This window comes from Carcharodon carcharias, chromosome 20 (assembly GCF_017639515.1).
Source record: "Carcharodon carcharias isolate sCarCar2 chromosome 20, sCarCar2.pri, whole genome shotgun sequence".
In the NCBI taxonomy this organism is placed as follows: Eukaryota; Metazoa; Chordata; class Chondrichthyes; order Lamniformes; family Lamnidae; genus Carcharodon; species Carcharodon carcharias.
The window spans coordinates 110,659,899-110,676,965 of NC_054486.1; the positions used below are offsets into that span (position 1 = coordinate 110,659,899).

Sequence of the window (17,067 nt, forward strand, 5' to 3'; positions counted from 1 at the left end):
GTGTGTATCGGTGTGTGGGTGAGACTGTGTATCGGTGTGTGGGTGAGAGTGTGTATCGATGTGAGGGTGAGAGTGTGTATCGGTGTGAGGGTGAGAGTGTGTATCAGTGTGTGTGTGAGAGGTGTATCGGTGTGTGGGTGAGAGTGTGTATCGGTGTGAGGGTGAGTGTGTATTGGTGTGAGGGTGAGAGTGTGTATCGGTGTGAGGGTGAGAGTGTGTACTGGTGTGAGGGTGAGAGTGTGTACTGGTGTGAGGGTGATAGTGTGTACTGGTGTGAGGGTGAGAGTGTGTATTGGTGTGTGGGTGAGCGTGTATTGGTATGAGGGTGAGTGTGTATTGGTGTGTGGGTGAGCGTGTGTATTGGTGTGAGGGTGAGTGTGTATCGGTGTGTGTGTGAGAGTGTGTATCGCTGTGTGTGTGAGAGTGTGTATCGCTGTGAGGGTGAGAGTGTGTATCGGTGTGAGGGTGAGAGTGTGTATCGGTGTGAGGGTGAGAGTGTGTATCGGTGTGAGGGTGAGTGTGTATCGGTGTGAGGGTGAGTGTGTATCGCTGTGTGTGTGAGAGTGTGTATCGGTGTGAGGGTGAGTGTGTATTGGTGTGTGGGTGAGAGTGTGTATTGGTGTGAGGGTGAGTGTGTGTAATGGTGTGAGGGTGAGTGTGTGTATTGGTGTGAGGGTGAGTGTGTATTGGTGTGTGGGTGAGTGTGTATTGGTGTGAGGGTGAGAGTGTGTATTGGTGTGTGGGTGTGTGTGTATTGGTGTGTGGGTGAGAGTGTGTATTGGTGTGTGGGAGTGTGTATTGGTGTGTGGGAGTGTGGATTGATGTGAGGGTGAGAGTGTGTATTGGTGTGTGGGTGAGTGTGTATTGGTGTGAGGGTGAGTGTGTAGGTGAGTGTGTATTGGTGTGAGGGTGAGTGTGTATTGGTGTGAGGGTGAGTGTGTAGGTGAGTGTGTATTGGTGTGAGGGTGAGTGTGTATTGGTGTGAGGGTGAGTGTGTATTGGTGTGTGGGTGAGTGTGTATTGGTGTGTGGGTGAGTGTGTGGGTGAGTGTGTATTGGTGTGTGGGTGAGTGTGTATTGTTGTGTGGGTGAGTGTGTATTGGTGTGAGGGTGTATTGGTGTGAGGGTGTGTGTATAGGTGAGTGTGTATTGGTGTGAGGGTGAGTGTATAGGTGAGTGTGTATTGGTGTGTGGGTGAGTGTGTATTGTGTGTGGGTGAGTGTGTATTGGTGTGAGGGTGAGTGTGTATTGGTGTGTGGGTGAGTGTGTATTGGTGTGAGGGTGAGTGTGTATTGGTGTGAGGGTGAGTGTGTAGGTGAGTGTGTATTGATGTGAGGGTGAGTGTGTAGGTGAGTGTGTATTGGTGTGAGGGTGAGTGTATAGGTGAGTGTGTATTGGTGTGTGGGTGAGTGTGTATTGTGTGTGGGTGAGTGTGTATTGGTGTGTGGGTGAGTGTGTATTGGTGTGTGGGTGAGTGTGTATTGGTGTGGGTGTGTATTGGTGTGTGGGTGAGTGTGTATTGGTGTGTGGGTGAGTGTGTATTGGTGTGAGGGTGAGTGTGTAGGTGAGTGTGTATTGGTGTGAGGGTGAGTGTGTAGGTGAGTGTGTATTGGTGTGAGGGTGAGCGTGTAGGTGAGTGTGTATTGGTGTGTGGGTGAGTGTGTATTGTGTGTGGGTGAGTGTGTATTGGTGTGTGGGTGAGTGTGTATTGGTGTGTGGGTGAGTGTGTATTGGTGTGTGGGTGAGTGTGTATTGGTGTGAGGGTGTGTGTATTGGTGTGTGGGTGAGTGTGTATTGGTGTGTGGGTGAGTGTGTATTGGTGTGTAGGTGAGTGTGTATTGGTGTGTGGGTGAGTGTGTAGGTGAGTGTGTATTGGTGTGTGGGTGAGTGTGTATTGGTGTGTGGGTGAGTGTGTATTGGTGTGTGGGTGAGTGTGTATTGGTGTGAGGGTGAGTGTGTATTGGTGTGAGGGTGAGTGATTGAGAACCCCGTGACGGGGTGAATCAGAGACACACAAACCCAGTAGAGCTTTGCCTCCCGCTACCTGGGCCCCGCAGCCCCTCTCTGTCCCAGTCTCCCCCGCAGCCCCTCTCTGTCCCAGTCTCCCCCGCAGCCCCTCTCTGTCCCAGTCTCCCCCGCAGCCCCTCTCTGTCCCAGTCTCCCCCGCAGCCCCTCTCTGCCCCAGTCTCCCCCGCAGCCCCTCTCTGCCCCAGTCTCCCCCGCAGCCCCTCTCTGCCCCAGTCTCCCCCGCAGCCCCTCTCTGCCCCAGTCTCCCCCGCAGCCCCTCTCTGCCCCAGTCTCCCCCGCAGCCCCTCTCTGTCTCAGTCTCCCCCGCAGCCCCTCTCTGTCCCAATCCCCCCCCGCAGCCTCTCTCTGCCCCAGTCTCCCCCGCAGCCCCTCTCTGTCCCAGTCTCCCCCACAGCCCCTCTCTGTCCCAGTCTCCCCCGCAGCCCCTCTCTGTCCCAGTCTCCCCCGCAGCCCCTCTCTGTCCCAGTCTCCCCCGCAGCCTCTCTCTGCCCCAATCCCCCCCCGCAGCCCCTCTCTGCCCCAATCCCCCCCCGCAGCCTCTCTCTGCCCCAATCCCCCCCCGCAGCCTCTCTCTTCCCCCCCACAGCCCCTCTCTGCCCCAGTCCCCCCCACAGCCCCTTTCTGCCCCAATCCCCCCCCGCAGCCCCTTTCTGCCCCCCCCGCAGCCTCTCTCTGCCCCAGTGCCCCCCCCACAGCCTCTCTCTGCCCCAGTGCCCACAGCCTTTCTCTGCCCCAGTGCCCCCTCCACAGCCCCTCTCTGCCCCAGTGCCCCCCCCCCCACAGCCTCTCTCTGCCCCAGTGCCCCCCCCACAGCCTCTCTCTGCCCCAGTGCCCCCCCCACAGCCTCTCTGCCCCAGTGCCCCCCCCGCAGCCTCTCTCTGCCCCAGTGCCCCCCCCCGCAGCCTCTCTCTGCCCCAGTCCCCGCAGCCTCTCTCTGCACCCCCCCGCAGCCTCTCTCTGCTCCAGTCCCCGCAGCCCCTTCCATCTAGTTTCCTCCCCCACCCCAGCCAACACTGAAATGTGCCCCCTCTCTCCAGCACACTTGTTGCCGCTGGTATTCACTGCTTCAACTTCACTTACCAGTCTTACCGGCATTTTGGACAATTGCTCCAGGAGCTGTGGGTTGGACAAGCCTGCTCTAAACACTATCAGCTTTGAAACAAAAAACAAAACGCAATTATGGGTGGGGGGTTTGGAGGCAATGTAACCAATTATTTATTTTGAGTTAGAAAAATTAGAACAGTAACATGAATTTTACTCGCAACATATTGATTGTCAGTGTGAGATTTAAAATTTCTGTTCCTGACTTTGCATAAGATCAGTCAGAAGCAACATGGTAAGGCAGAGAGTCGGGTACCATATGTCTTGTGCCGCAGATATGATCTCAATGCAGATATCTGTCAAATAAATCACTTGCCCTCTGGTCTTGCTGCAGTCCTTCTCACCATTGGAGGATTATAAACCTTCTGGATACTGTGAGGTAGAGAAAGAGCATGAGAATTATTAGCTACAGCAGCAACAGCTGGCCTATCGAGAGCTTCAGAGTTTCGCTATTTGATTTTTCTTTCATATCATAGAAGGGATGACACTTCAAATAAAACGGTAGATTAACAAACTGCATTTGTATTCGGTCTCCTTAATGTGAAGAAAGTTAAGAGGAGTCTGGATAAAAGGTGTTCAGAATCATGAAGGCTTTTTGTAACAGTAAAATAAGGAGAAACTGTTTGCAAGAGCAGAAGGGTCAGTAGCCAGAGGACACAGGCTTAATGTATTAACGAAAGAGCTAGAGGCAGACATAAGGGAGAGGCTTTTGCTCAAGTATCAGTTGGAGTTGTCATCTGGAAGTTGATTCAATCGTAACTTTTAAAAAGAATTGCATAAATCTTGAAAAGGTAAAAACTCTAGGGGGCTATGGGGAGAGAGCAGGGGAGTTGGATTAATGAGCTGTCCCTCCCAACAATCCCGTACAGGTACAATGGGCCTCTTTCTGTGCTGTATCATTCCACAAATCCCGAAGTCCCAGGACACTTCATAGACCAATGACTTATTTTTTGAAATGTGGCCTCAAGGTTTCTAGTGATGTTGGTTCAGGAATGAATGGTTGAATAGTGCCATGGAATATTAAATATGCACTCCAATTACTGGAATGGGACCTGAGCTAATGTACCATCTGAAAGACAGTGCCTCCGACAGTGCAGTGCTCCCTTACCACTCTTCTGAAGTGTTCGCCCAGTTGTCAAGTGCGTGTCCTTGAGTGGGGCTTGAACCCACAACATTTCAACTGAGGCAAGCTGACCCTTATTGCAACATTCGATACTTAACCCAAAAGATTGGCTTGGAGGCAAAAGGCCCCTTATATCAAAGGGCCAGCAGAAGGCAAGATGGTCCAATAACCCCCTCCTGTGCTGGACCATTCCATCGCATGGCTCCAGAATTTCAATTCTCCCAATCTCCCCATTCCGGCATCTCACTGCTCCTCCAGTGAGCTCAGTTTACCAGACAACCGGTCTGCAGCCTTCACAATACTTGAATCTGTGCCTGTGTGTTTAGTAGCCTTGTTGAAACTGAAAGTATTGCCTTGCTTTCTCTACTATAGATTCCTTTTCAAAGGACAGTGGGGGCCCTGCTTTGGCCGGACTGATGTACGGTGCTAGGGTAGGGTAGAGAAGGGGGACGTCTACGGATTTAATTCCCCTCTCAACTGCACTGTTCCAGTGAGGACCCCAGACAGAGGGAAAGAAAAAGTCAGTCAGCCAGATGGTGTTTCACCAGCAATCCATAATTGGGCACCATCTACAGGCTAACCTGGAAACAGCCTGTGCTATTGGCTGAGGAAGCTGTGTATATTGGGGCAAGCAGAGAAGAATTCCAAGTACGGCAAAGGGAGCTCAGTGTGGTTATTAACACATTGCAGGGCACAATTAAGTTCGGTGGAGCCAGTGGCACTGTGGTAATGTCACTGCACTAGTAATCCAGAGGCCCAGGCTAATGCTGTAGGGACATGGGTTCAAATCCCACCAAAGGCAGCTTTAACTTCAAATAATAAATCTGGAATATAAAGCTAGTCTCAGTTATGGTGACCATGAAACTATCATCAATTGTTGTAAAAACTCATCTGGGTCACTAATGTCCTTTAGGGAAGGAAGTCTGCCCTCCTTCCCCGGTCTGGCCTACATGTGACTCCAGACCCACAGCCTTTTAACCGCCTTCTGAAATTGCCCAGCAGTTAGGGACGGGCAACAAATGCTGGCCTTGCCAGCAACACCCATATCTAAAAAAAGAAAAAAAAAATGTTCCTGCTCTTAGTTGGGAAGGAACTGAAAGCAGCGGTCTGCTGATTTCCCATTGCTCTCATGAACTATTAACCTGGAGAGCATGTCCCACGGTGACAGAGAGAATCGGAATTCCGTTTTGATAAATCTGGAAATGAAAAGCTGCTGGGTTGTTGTTAAAAACCCAACTGGGTCACTACTGCACATCAGGGGAGGAAACGCACTATCCTTAACCCCACCTGGTTCTCCAGACCCAACACCATTCTCTGCTAGCCCTCCTAACCATCCTCAGAGGTGTCCCAGCAAACCACTCCGTTTGCATCAAACCTGCGGCCAGTGGTTCAAGCAGGTGACTCACCACCACCTTCTTAGGGGCATGTAGGGATGGGCAAGAAGATGCCAACCCTGACCAGTGACACCTACTTCCCAAAAAGAAAAACTAAAAATACAGGTTTGACACCCCTGTCCAAGAAAGCCAGCAAGTCAAAGGTGGCAACTAAAATGATCTGATCGTAAACCAACCCACTATCACCCTTTCCCAGGTTAGCAGGGTCATTTCAAACTTCAGTTAGGGTGGTCGTCCCTGCCCAACTGTGAGTCACCCTCGGGCCCAGGTTAAGGGTCACCCTCGCCCAGGTTAAGGGTCACACTCGGGCCCAGGTTAAGGGTCACCCTCGGGCCCAGGTTAAGGGTCACCCTCGGGCCCAGGTTAAGGGTCACACTCGGGCCCAGGTTAAGGGTCACACTCGGGCCCAGGTTAAGGGTCACACTCGGGCCCAGGTTAAGGGTCACACTCGGGCCCAGGTTAAGGGTCACACTCGGGCCCAGGTAAGGGTCATGAGCTACGGCCAACAACAGAACCAGAGAATTTTTGAAGAGCGAGAATTTTGAGAGACAACAAATGTTTCCAGGTGGAGGATTTGTCAGGAAGGGGACAGAGACATACGATGTGTCTCCTTTAAGCATAGATAAGGAAACCACCTCGTATTCTTTCCGAGTCATGTCGCTCATTGAAGTTGGAAATGGAAGGTTTGTATGAGGAAAGAGTAACGAGTAGAGGCCTTGTGCTTGGGCAGATAAAATACCACAACTACTACCCCTTTCACCCACTGGCCTCAATGCTCTCCACAGCATTGCTTCAATCAGATATCCGGATGGTTATCTCCGATATTCTCTCTGGTCACAGTGAAGAACTGCTGAGGGGGCCTCTACAACAGGACAAGTAAAGATTCTTTTGGATCAGGAGAGGTGAATGCAACCTTTATGTTACCTGCTTGGTTTGGACTTTTGTTTCTGAAGTTTCATGATGTGCCTTTCAAGACCCATTTCAGGGCTTAAGTGAATAATCTTGATCCATGTTTCAGTGTGATTCTCAGGGAGTGCAACATTGTCAAAGGTGCCATCAGGAGCAAGGAGTGGGAGTGGGGGTGGGTTTCAAGGAATTAACACTTACCTGTCATCATGGTTTCAGTGGTTAGAAGAGTCCATTCACTTCTTCTGTTTCTGGGTCCAAATCAATGTCATAAAAGCAGGGTCTGGTTGGCAATCCTGGCATGGTGCTCATCTGCATCACACACACACACACACACACAGACTTAGTAAATAATTGGGTACAAACATAAAAAGCTCAGTGGTTTATCAAAGGGAAGTGGAGGTGTAGTGGTAATGTCACTGGATGAGTAATCCAGAGACCCAGGCTAAAGCTCTGGGGACATGGGTTCAAATCCCACTGCAGCTGGTGGAATTTAAAATCTGGTGAGCATGAAATTATCACCATTTGTTGCAAATACCATCTGGTTCAGCTGCCAAGTGACTCCAGATCTACAACAATGTGGTTGATTCTTAACTGCCCTCTGCGAGTCTGGCAGTTCACCATCGCCTTCTCAAGGGCAATTAGGGGTGGGCAGCACCCAAATTTCATGAAAGAATAAAAAGCAAAAGCCTGCACATACCATAATGGCTGGAGCATCATCACTAGATACTTCTTTACATATGCTCCTCAACCAATAAGAGGTAACAAAACCAAACATTTTATGTCGTCCTGCTCTTCTCCCCTCACTGCCCCCTGCTTCGCTCCCCTCGTTACCCCCTGCTTCGCTCCCCTCGTTACCCCCTGCTTCTCTCCCCTCGTTACCCCCATGCTTCTCTCCCCTCATTACCCCCCTGCTTCGCTCCCCTCATTACCCCCATTCCTCTACCCTTGTCCCCCCGCTTCTCTCCCCTCGTTACCCCCCGCTTCGCTCCCCTCGATCCCCCCCGCTTCGCTCCCCTCGTTCCCCCTGCTTCTCTCCCCTCGTTCCCCCCGCTTCTCTCCCCTCGTTACCCCCCTGCTTCTCTCCCCTCGTTACCCCCCTGCTTCTCTCCCCTCGTTACCCCCCTGCTTCTCTCCCCTCGTTCCCCCCACTTCTCTCCCCTCGTTCCCCCCGCTTCTCTCCCCTCGTTCCCCCCGCTTCTCTCCCCTCGTTACCCCCCTGCTTCTCTCCCCTCGTTACCTCCCTGCTTCTCTCCCCTCATTACCTCCCTGCTTCTCTCCCCTCGTTACCCCCCTGCTTCTCTCCCCTCATGTCGCCCCCCCCGCGTACCGCCCTGCTTCTCTCCCCTCGTTACCCCCCTGCTTCTCTCCCCTTGTTACCTCCCTGCTTATCTCCCCTCGTTACCTCCCTGCTTCTCTCCCCTCGTTACCCCCCTGCTTCTCTCCCCTCATGTCGCCCCCCGCGTACCGCCCTGCTTCTCTCCCCTTGTTCCCCTGCCTCCATGTATTTTTCTTGATGGAGGCAGAGGTGCTGATTCGACTCCATGTCGAAGTTGGGAGGCCAGAGGCACAGACGAAGGTAAAGGCAGGTAATCCGTCCAGTCAGTCAATACTAGCAGCCAGCAAATTGTTCATGTTCAACATTGTCTTGGGGTGATTCTCCCCCACTTCTTACTGTGGGATTGGGGGGGGGGGTACAGATATACCTCTAGTCTCAATGTAACAAAGGCAGCAGTAAATAGGGAATCAAAAATCCAACACACACCCCACATCTTGTAATCTTCGCCTCACCTGTCAAATCATCACTTCAAGTGTTCCACACCTTTGGTTGCATTAGTATGGGTTAGACACAGGAACAGAACTGGACATTGAAAAGCACTATGCTATGTAATAGAGACACAGCAAGGAGTCCATTATACAATTAGTTCTGCCTATGTCTGATGAAAAATTAAAAAGTACAAAGACAGTTCTGAACAGTGGATCTGGTTTCCCTGGGCTGAGCCTGGGATGAATAGGGAATCTCGTGCGGAATAAGTGGCATCCGGTTTAAGTTACACCTCCACTCTTAAACAGACAGCATGACATTCCTGATCAAATTGTAAGTAAGAGGACACCCAGGCTCTAAATGATTTGTGTGGAATATGTCACTGTCCAGGCAGCTGGCTGGCTCGCAATTCAACAATAGCCGTCAATCGCTTGAGCAATGGAATCAGCAAGCCTTTCAGCAACTCTGCACGAGCCACTACCTGTCTGTCACTGTGCAACAGGAGCCTCAATTCAGATCTATTTGCGCGGCCACATTTATACTGCAACTTAACCCCATGTTTTGTGTCATCTAATTTGCAGCTCTCTCTCCACCACCTCCCACCCGCCCTGGGGGGGGGGGGGGGGTCCAGCACTGTGCTAGCCCAATTAACAAGTTTCTCTTCTGTTTTGTGTTAATTATAAAAGTGATAGCAGTACAGAACTCAGCTCCCAAACCGCCCACTCTGGCCACGGTCCATTGAGTCAGCTCATCCCTCACAGTCACTGCTTTCAATAAAAACTCAGTACAACAACCTGCATTTATATAGCATTTTTAAGGTGTTTCACAGGAGTGTAATCAGGAAATCACAAAGAGATATTAGGACAGATTACCAAAAGATAATTTAAAGTTTTAAGGAGTGTCTTAAAGGAGGAAAGAAGTTTAAGGAAGGACACTAAACAGCTGAAGACATGGCCTCCGATGGTGAGGAGGTTACAAAGGTAGGGAGCCGTGCAGTCATGAAGGGATTCGAGAAGAAGGATAAGAATTTTAAACAAAAACAAGAACTGCTAGCAAAACTCAGCAGGTCTGACAGCATCTGTGGAGAGGAAGACAGAGTTAACGTTTCGAGTCCGTATGACTCATCTTCAGAGTTCTGAGTTTTTCCAGCAACTTTTGTTTTTGTTTCAGATTTTCAGCATCCACAGTATTTTGCTTTTATTCTTCAGGATTTTAAAATTGAGGCATTGCTGGATCAGTAGCCAGTGTACACCCGCGAGCACAGAGGTGGTGGGTGAACAGGGACTTGGTGCGAGTTAGGGCACAGACAGCAGAGTTTTGAATAAGCTGAAGTTTATGGAGAATGGAAAATGGGAGACCATCCAGGAGAGCACTGGAATAGTCGAGTCTGGAGGTGACAAAGTTACGGAGAAGGGTTTGAACAGCAGATGAGTTGAAGCAGGGATGGAGACAAATGATATTGGGGATCTTGTAACATGGGTTTTGAAGCCTTAACATCAAGGAGAGTCCCACCTATGGTCTCTTGGATTGCACACAGTTTGGAGTAGTGTGGATAAGGAAGGAGAGGCGCAGTATTTACAGGTTCCGGCCACCATCCTAACAGGACAGGTTGAGTTACTCTGCCTCCATCATCTATGGATCGAACAGCCAATTGAGCTTCATATCTGAAGCATAAGCCACTGACTTTAGGAGGATAGACAGAAGGGACAGGGCCGTGGGTGGAGGAAACAACCGGGAGAAATGAATAAAAGACAAATCAACTTAATCTGTCTTTGTGGGATCCACCAACAGCAGAGCAGGTGTACCACTCCCCAAGTACAGAGAAGAAAATACAGTTCCCAAGCTACAAGAGAAAAGCTTATAAGTTAGATTTGTGTGTCATGTACTCCTCCAACCCAACAAACCCCACCCCAACCTTCCGGGTTTGGGGAGCTCTGCACCAGCCCAAAATTGCAACCACCCATCCAAATACACAGAGCCATTGTGAGATCCCAGTGAGCCTTCTTCACAGGCAGGGAAACCCAACGGAACCACATGTGGAAGGACAGAAACCTCGAAAAGCAAACAGACAAGGTACTCAGAGCGTGGGTCTTCCTAAAAGTTGCCATTATGGCCTGTGATATGTCACAAAAAGCCAAGATTCCATGAAATGGCAGCTCGCCATTAAACGTAGGGATCGGAGAACAATGAAACTTAAACAGACTTCACAAAAAAAAAGACACTGGGCAAACAATCTAAAAAATGCCCTCTAATAATAATTTCAAATATGAATCAAATTCAATTTAAAAAATGTGGCTCTGTGCACCCCCTCGTTCAGCAAAGCGGAGTAAGAATTTCTCCAGCCATCCTTCACTAATTCACACAAACAACTTTTATTTTGAATTGGTTGTGGATGTCACTGGCAATGATTGCCCATCCCTTGTTGGCATCCTCAGCCACTTCAGAGGGCAGCTAAGAGTCAGCCGTGTTGTGGGGACTGGAGTCACGTCTAGGCCCAGACTGGGTAGGGACAGCAGTTTCCTTACCTCAAGCACATGAATGAACCAGTTGGGGTTTTGTGAGAATCCAGCAGCTTCAGGGTCACTTTCGCTGACAGCAGATTTCACCTCCAGATTTTCTTTCAAGGCAAATTCAAATTCTCAAACTTCCCACTGGGATTTTGAGCTCACGTTTTGGGGATTATTAGTCTAGTAACGGAAACAGTGCACAACCGTCTCCTTCACAGGCTATTCCTACGTGAACTGAGACAGCGACGATCAGCAGCATATTCCAACTGCGGGAGGTAACATGAGCGCCAACCCAGAGTTCAGAGTGTTCAGGAACAGGGACTCTGCTCGATTCCCTCCCCACCGGGACAAAGGATTATTCCAACCTTTCCCCAGTACAGACGAGCTGAGATCCCAGCGGGGGCCACCGCTCAAGCCTGAGGCCTTCCTGATGTGCTTGCCTCGATGTGTAACGTGTAAACATAACAGAGCCATCACGACGTTAATTGGTCCCAGTTACTGTCAGTCGCAAATCACAGGAGTCTGTGCCTTCAAGGGGAGAGGGAAGGAATCACAGAACTGGTACAGTGCAGAAAGAGGCCATTCAGCCCATCATGCCTGCACCGGCTCTTCGAATGAACAATTCACCTATTGCCATTTCCCATCTTCTCCTGCACATTCTTCCTTTTCAGCTAACAGTCTAATTCACTTTTGAATGCTTTGATTGAACTTGCCTCCACTACACTTCAGCCAGTGCATTCCAGGCTTTAACCACTTGCTGTGTGAAAAAATTTCTCTTCAAATCACTTTTGCCAATTAATGTAAATCTGTGCCCTCTTGTTCTCGATCCTTTCACCAGTGGGAACAGCTTCTCCGTATCTACTCTGTCCAGACCCCTAATGATTTTGAATACTGTTATCAAATCTCCTCTCAGGGATAGGAAAATAGGCTTTTGGTTGTAGACACAGGGAGAATACCACAGGCTTCTATGTATATTTGCATAAATCCTACTCATGGACATGCAAAACCTCTACAAAGGGCAGTCCTCAGACATACCCATGCATTAAGCCACAAAACTGCCAGGGACACATTAGAGTTAAGAGGGGACTTGTTTGATCAGGTTTTTGTTTAACTCGCTCTTGGGATGTGAACGTTGCTGGCAAGGCCAGCACTTGTTGCCTATCCTTAATTGTCCTTGAGAAGGTGGTGGCGAGCTGTGTGACTGTTTCCTCTGCACGCCCATCAGCTGCTATTTCTGACCTTGTGCCACCACATCCATTCTATACATAATTAACCAGGAACACATAACAGGCTGCTGGTGTCTCTGTTTTACTCAGCTATCTAGATGTCGAGGACCGGGTTATCAATCAACACCATCAGTTGCCGGGTATTCTGTCTGAGTTGCATGTTTCTCTGCATCTAAAGATGACACAAAAACAAAAGGCCTACCCAGTATAACAATAGCATCTGCAATTCAGCAGCTACTTTTCTTAGACTGCACAGAGTTCAGTGGGGTGGGCAGGAGGAGGGTTGTGGTGCAATGAAGAACAATGAGGTGTGTCACGACTAGGATGGGAGGAGTGCACCGTCTGTCTCTAGATTCACTTCTCCATGAGTCACAACATATAATTAAGTTATTTTCCGGTTATTCGGCCAAATACGTGCCTTACCTATTAATCTCAGAATGACTAATGCCCAGGTTTCATCAATGAAATGCTGTCAAGAAGATATAATAATATATTGGAAATTATTTTAAACTAGGGTTCCAGTGGGGTCCATGTCTATGCGTGTGTCTTAACTGGATTAAAGCCAGCTAGTCTGGGTGCTTTGATATAAAGTAGTTTTGAGATGTTAATTAGATAAACGTAAGGAGGGTAGAAGGTAAAGTGTAAATTTGCACTTGTTGAAACAAACCATTCAAGACTGCAGGTGAAATCTTACACCTAGCTAGAAGACACCAAGCAATGTGTTTTTTTTTCAGCTTACTAATAAAATTAGTGGAATGAAAGGATGATATTGTTAGAAGAGGTAAAGTTAAAAGCCGAGTGATACGATGGAAAATGTACATTCAAAGAGAAAGGTATGTATAAAGGAGAAAGGAGATTGGGTGTAAGGTGGAAGCATTTTAAGATCCAACAAAGTGTGAGAAGCCTCCAGCCTGTTAAGCTTCAAGTCTGTCTGCAAGGGCCCAGAGCTGAAAGAAACTCACTTTGAATGTGACTGTCCAAGGTGTGCTTTGCCAGGTGTCTGTTTAAATCTATGGGTTTTACTGTTGCCTTAATGGGGGTGTAAGTGAAAGTCAGATTAATTAGGGGATTTTTGTAGTTGTTATAGTAGTAATTTTGTAGGTGTATGTACGCATTTACAATCTAGCTTGTATTAATAAATGTTTAATTTAGCTTTATAAAAAGCCTTTTGGTGGTTACTACTGAATTCAAAGCTCGCATCTCGAAACATTCAAATTTAAAAAATGGGTTATGACAGTTGTTTCAAGTTTCCTCTGGGATTTGAACAGCTCAGCCTTTACCATCAGCTGTGTCATAACACAACAACATTATTAGTTTAATATAAAGACAGACTTTGTCAAGTAGAACGGCGAAGGCAGGCACGCACGCCTGCACACACACCCACCCACCCCCAGGGGCAAGAGGTTTCCAGTTCCTTTAAAACTACTTAATTACCTTTGCTTGTAAAATGCTGTCGTTTCCAGGAACAGCAGCAGCCAGAGTCCTTGCATTAACCCTTTCGGGGACAGTGTCTCTTAATAAACAAATTCTTCCAGAATGTTCTTAGCCTTTGAAGATGAACCATTTTCCATGATTTAAACGTTTATGACAGGTAGTAGAACAAACAAGGGCAGACTGAAGAGAGATGATGCGCTGCTGGTACTATACTCTGTTTCCTGGTACAGTGCATACATAAAGGAGTGAGAATCAGGAGCAGCAGTAGGCCATTCAGCCCCTCGAGATCACTTTGCCATTCAACGAGGTCATGGCTGATCTTCTCCCTCTACTCCACCCATCTTCACATTCCCGTTTCCCTTAAAGTCCCAAAATCTATCGATGCCAGTCTCGAATATTTTCGATGATCGAGCATCCACAGCTCTCTGGGGTAGAGAACTCTGAAGATTCTCACCCCTCGAGTGAAGAAATTTTTCCTCATCTCAGCCTAAATGGTCAACCCCTCATTTTATGACTATGAGCACAGTCCAACACTCCCCAGCTAGGGGCCACAGGGCAGATGTTAAGAATTTTATATCCTTTGATGAGATCACCTCATTCTTTTAAACTCCTAGAGAATATAGGTCCATTTCTATTCAATCACTCCTCATAGCACAACCCTCTCATCCCAAGAATCAACCTTTATTGTACCATTTCCAATCTTTCCTTCGGTCAGGAGACCAAAAGCTGTACACAGCATTCAGGATTTGGTCTCAATACAATTATACAATTGCAGCAGGACCCATTTATACTTGCAATAAAGACATACATACCTTTTACTTTGCTAATTACTTGCTGCATCTACAAGTTAACTTTCTGCGATTCATGAGCAAAGACGCCCAAATCCTTCTGATACCAACATTTACTGGTCTTTTACCCTTTAAAGAATATTCTCCTTTCCTATTCTTCCTACCAAAATGAATAATTATGTATCAATTCATAATGATCAGCATACCATCACGCCTAGGTATAACCCACATGAAAAATCTGCAGGGTTCCCCAGAACTGAGCAGCTCAGCTCATGGGAAAGATCTCTGTTCATGTCTGAAAGGTCGACAACCATTTATTTGATTTTATTAAGCTAGCTGCTCAAGGCTGTTGCTTTTCCCGGCCTCAACCATCCTCAGCTGCTTCATGAATGACGTCAGAAGCGGGGATGTTCACTGATGATTGCACCATTCGCAACTCCTCAGATACTGAAGCAGCCCACGTCCAAATGCAGCAAGACCTGGACAATATCCAGGCTTGGACTGACAAGTGGCAAGTAACACTTGTGCCACACAAGTGCCAGTCAATGACCATCTCCAACAAGAGAGAGTCCAACCATTGCCCCATGACATTCAATGGTATTACCATCACTGAATCCCCCACTATCAACATCCCGAGGGTTATCATTGACCAGAAACCCAACCATATAAATACTGTGGCTACAAGAGCAGGTTAGAGGCTGAGAATTCTGCAGTGAGTAACTCACCTCCTGACTCCCCACAGCCTGTCCACCATCTATAAGGCACAAGTCAGGAGTGTGATGGGATTCTCCCCACTTGTCTGGATGAGTGCAGCTCCCACAACACTGAAGAAGCTTGACACCATCCAGGAGAAAGCAGCCCATTCGATTGGCACCACATCCACTATCTTCAACATATAAACATATGAATTAGGAGCAGGAGTAGGTCACTCAGCCCCATGAGCCTGCTCCGTCATTCAATAAGATCATGGCTGATCTGATTGTAACCTCAGCACCACATTCCTGCCTACCCCCGATAACCTATCACCCCCTTGTTAGTCAAGAATCTATCTAGCTCTGCCTTAAAAATATTCAGACTCTGCTTCCACCGCCTTTTGAGGAAGAGAGTTCCAAAGACTCTCAACCCTCAGAGAAAACATTTCTCCTCATCTCTGTCTTAAAGGAGTGACCCTTTATTTTTAAACAGTGGCCCCTAGTTCTAGATTCTTCCACAAGAGGAAACATCTTCTCCACATCTTCCTGTCAAGATCCCTCAGGAACTTAGATGTGTCAATCAAATCGCCTCTTATTCTCCTAGACTCCAGTGAATACGAGCCCAGCCTGTCCAACCTATTTTCATAAGACAACCCGCCCATTCCTGGTATTAGTCTAGTAAACCTTCTCTGAACAGCTTGTAATGTATTTACGTTGTTCTTTAAATAAGGAGACTAGTACTGTACACAGTGTGCCAGATGTGGTCTCACCTGTACCCTGTACATTTTTTGTGCACAAAGTGCTTCTTGACATCTCGCTTGAACAACCTGGCTCTATTTTTAAGGTTGTTCCCCCTGGTTTGAAATAATCCTGCTCTATCCACCCTGTCAAATCCCCTTGCACATTTTCAATATCGCAAATAGATCACCCCTCAAACTCTTAAACTTGAGGGAATAAATGCCACACATCAGCCACCCGCCCTCATGATTTAACCCTTTAACCCCATTCCACACTCACCGTGCCCACTAGCGGGTACAGGAACCCTGCACCAACACTTGCACGGATGTCCCGGATCGGCAGAATGAATCCCGTTGGTGCTCCTTTCTTCTCTGGCATGTGAGATAAGGACAGATGAGTCTTGGCCATGCAGATCGGCAGATCAGCGAATCCCTGAGTGAGAAGGACAAAAGGCCAGTTAACAGCAGGAGGGAGGTGGAATCGCTTTCATTCACTCACTGCTGATCTAACTACACCATTTACACTATCCATGTTCACCATAGGCAGCCACCAATTAAATAAATGGCACTAACCATTTGCCAGAGCCATAGGATTCAATTACAACGGTGCCACTTGTAACACATGAAGCACATTAGCTATTTCAGGCAGCGTCCATGTCTGTGTTAAAAGAGATGTGCTGCCAATAAACAGTTTAATCGATCGAGCTGTAATCACAGGTGTTGAACTGGAAGCCATTTGGTCCATCCATAGCCTTCGCTGTTCCCATTCCCTCTGATAAACATTACACTGGCTTGGATCAGCTATGGGACAGACAGACTAGAATCAATCACCGGAGATGCAGAACGCTGCTAATTTAGCGCAGGGACTCTTTCCTGGGCTGTGAGGAAATTTCACCAACGGTTGGGTTCTGCAACTGGTAGCACATTCGACCAGCCTATCACATTCCTGGTGGCTATTGGCAATACATGACCAGCTTTCTTACCTGTTTGGTATAAACCTCCAGTTTGTGCTGTGCCTCGGGGCTGAGCTCCACATCAGCCGCACCATAGATTTTTTGGGCAATGGTTCGGATTTTGTCCACAATGGGGAGCTATATAAAACAAATGGATCACAGTCAAAGACCCTCCCGAAAAAAATATACAGATTTTAAAATACTCAAGAGAGACAGGGATGAGTGAACACCTCTGACAACTTCTTCTGCCAGGGTGCTGAATACAAAAACAACGTTGAGTACCTATTTGTTGGGGCTAAAGAAACCAGCAGCGGGCCAGTCTCTGCTCTGCCTGCTGCAAATATACAGATCTTCCCCAGTAACTTAAATCGGCATTCCTTTACTTCTGACTGAAAAATTTCCCCATAACTTCGT

At 48.1% G+C, this 17,067-nt stretch overlaps 1 protein-coding gene across 1 annotated transcript in view; it reads right to left on the reverse strand.

The window, feature by feature from the left end:
- Window positions 1-3,211: 3,211 nt before the first annotated feature.
- The window catches only part of mthfd1b (methylenetetrahydrofolate dehydrogenase (NADP+ dependent) 1b), a 73,458-nt gene continuing 59,602 nt past the window's right edge, over window positions 3,212-17,067 (reverse strand). Inside the window, exons 25-28 of the mRNA XM_041214792.1 lie at window positions 16,684-16,791; window positions 15,981-16,133; window positions 6,753-6,863; window positions 3,212-3,500 (exon numbers count right to left, since the gene is read on the reverse strand). Coding sequence (XP_041070726.1) covers window positions 6,774-6,863; window positions 15,981-16,133; window positions 16,684-16,791 — 351 coding nt within the window. The 3' untranslated portion in view covers window positions 3,212-3,500; window positions 6,753-6,773. The remainder of the gene's footprint in view (window positions 3,501-6,752; window positions 6,864-15,980; window positions 16,134-16,683; window positions 16,792-17,067) is intronic.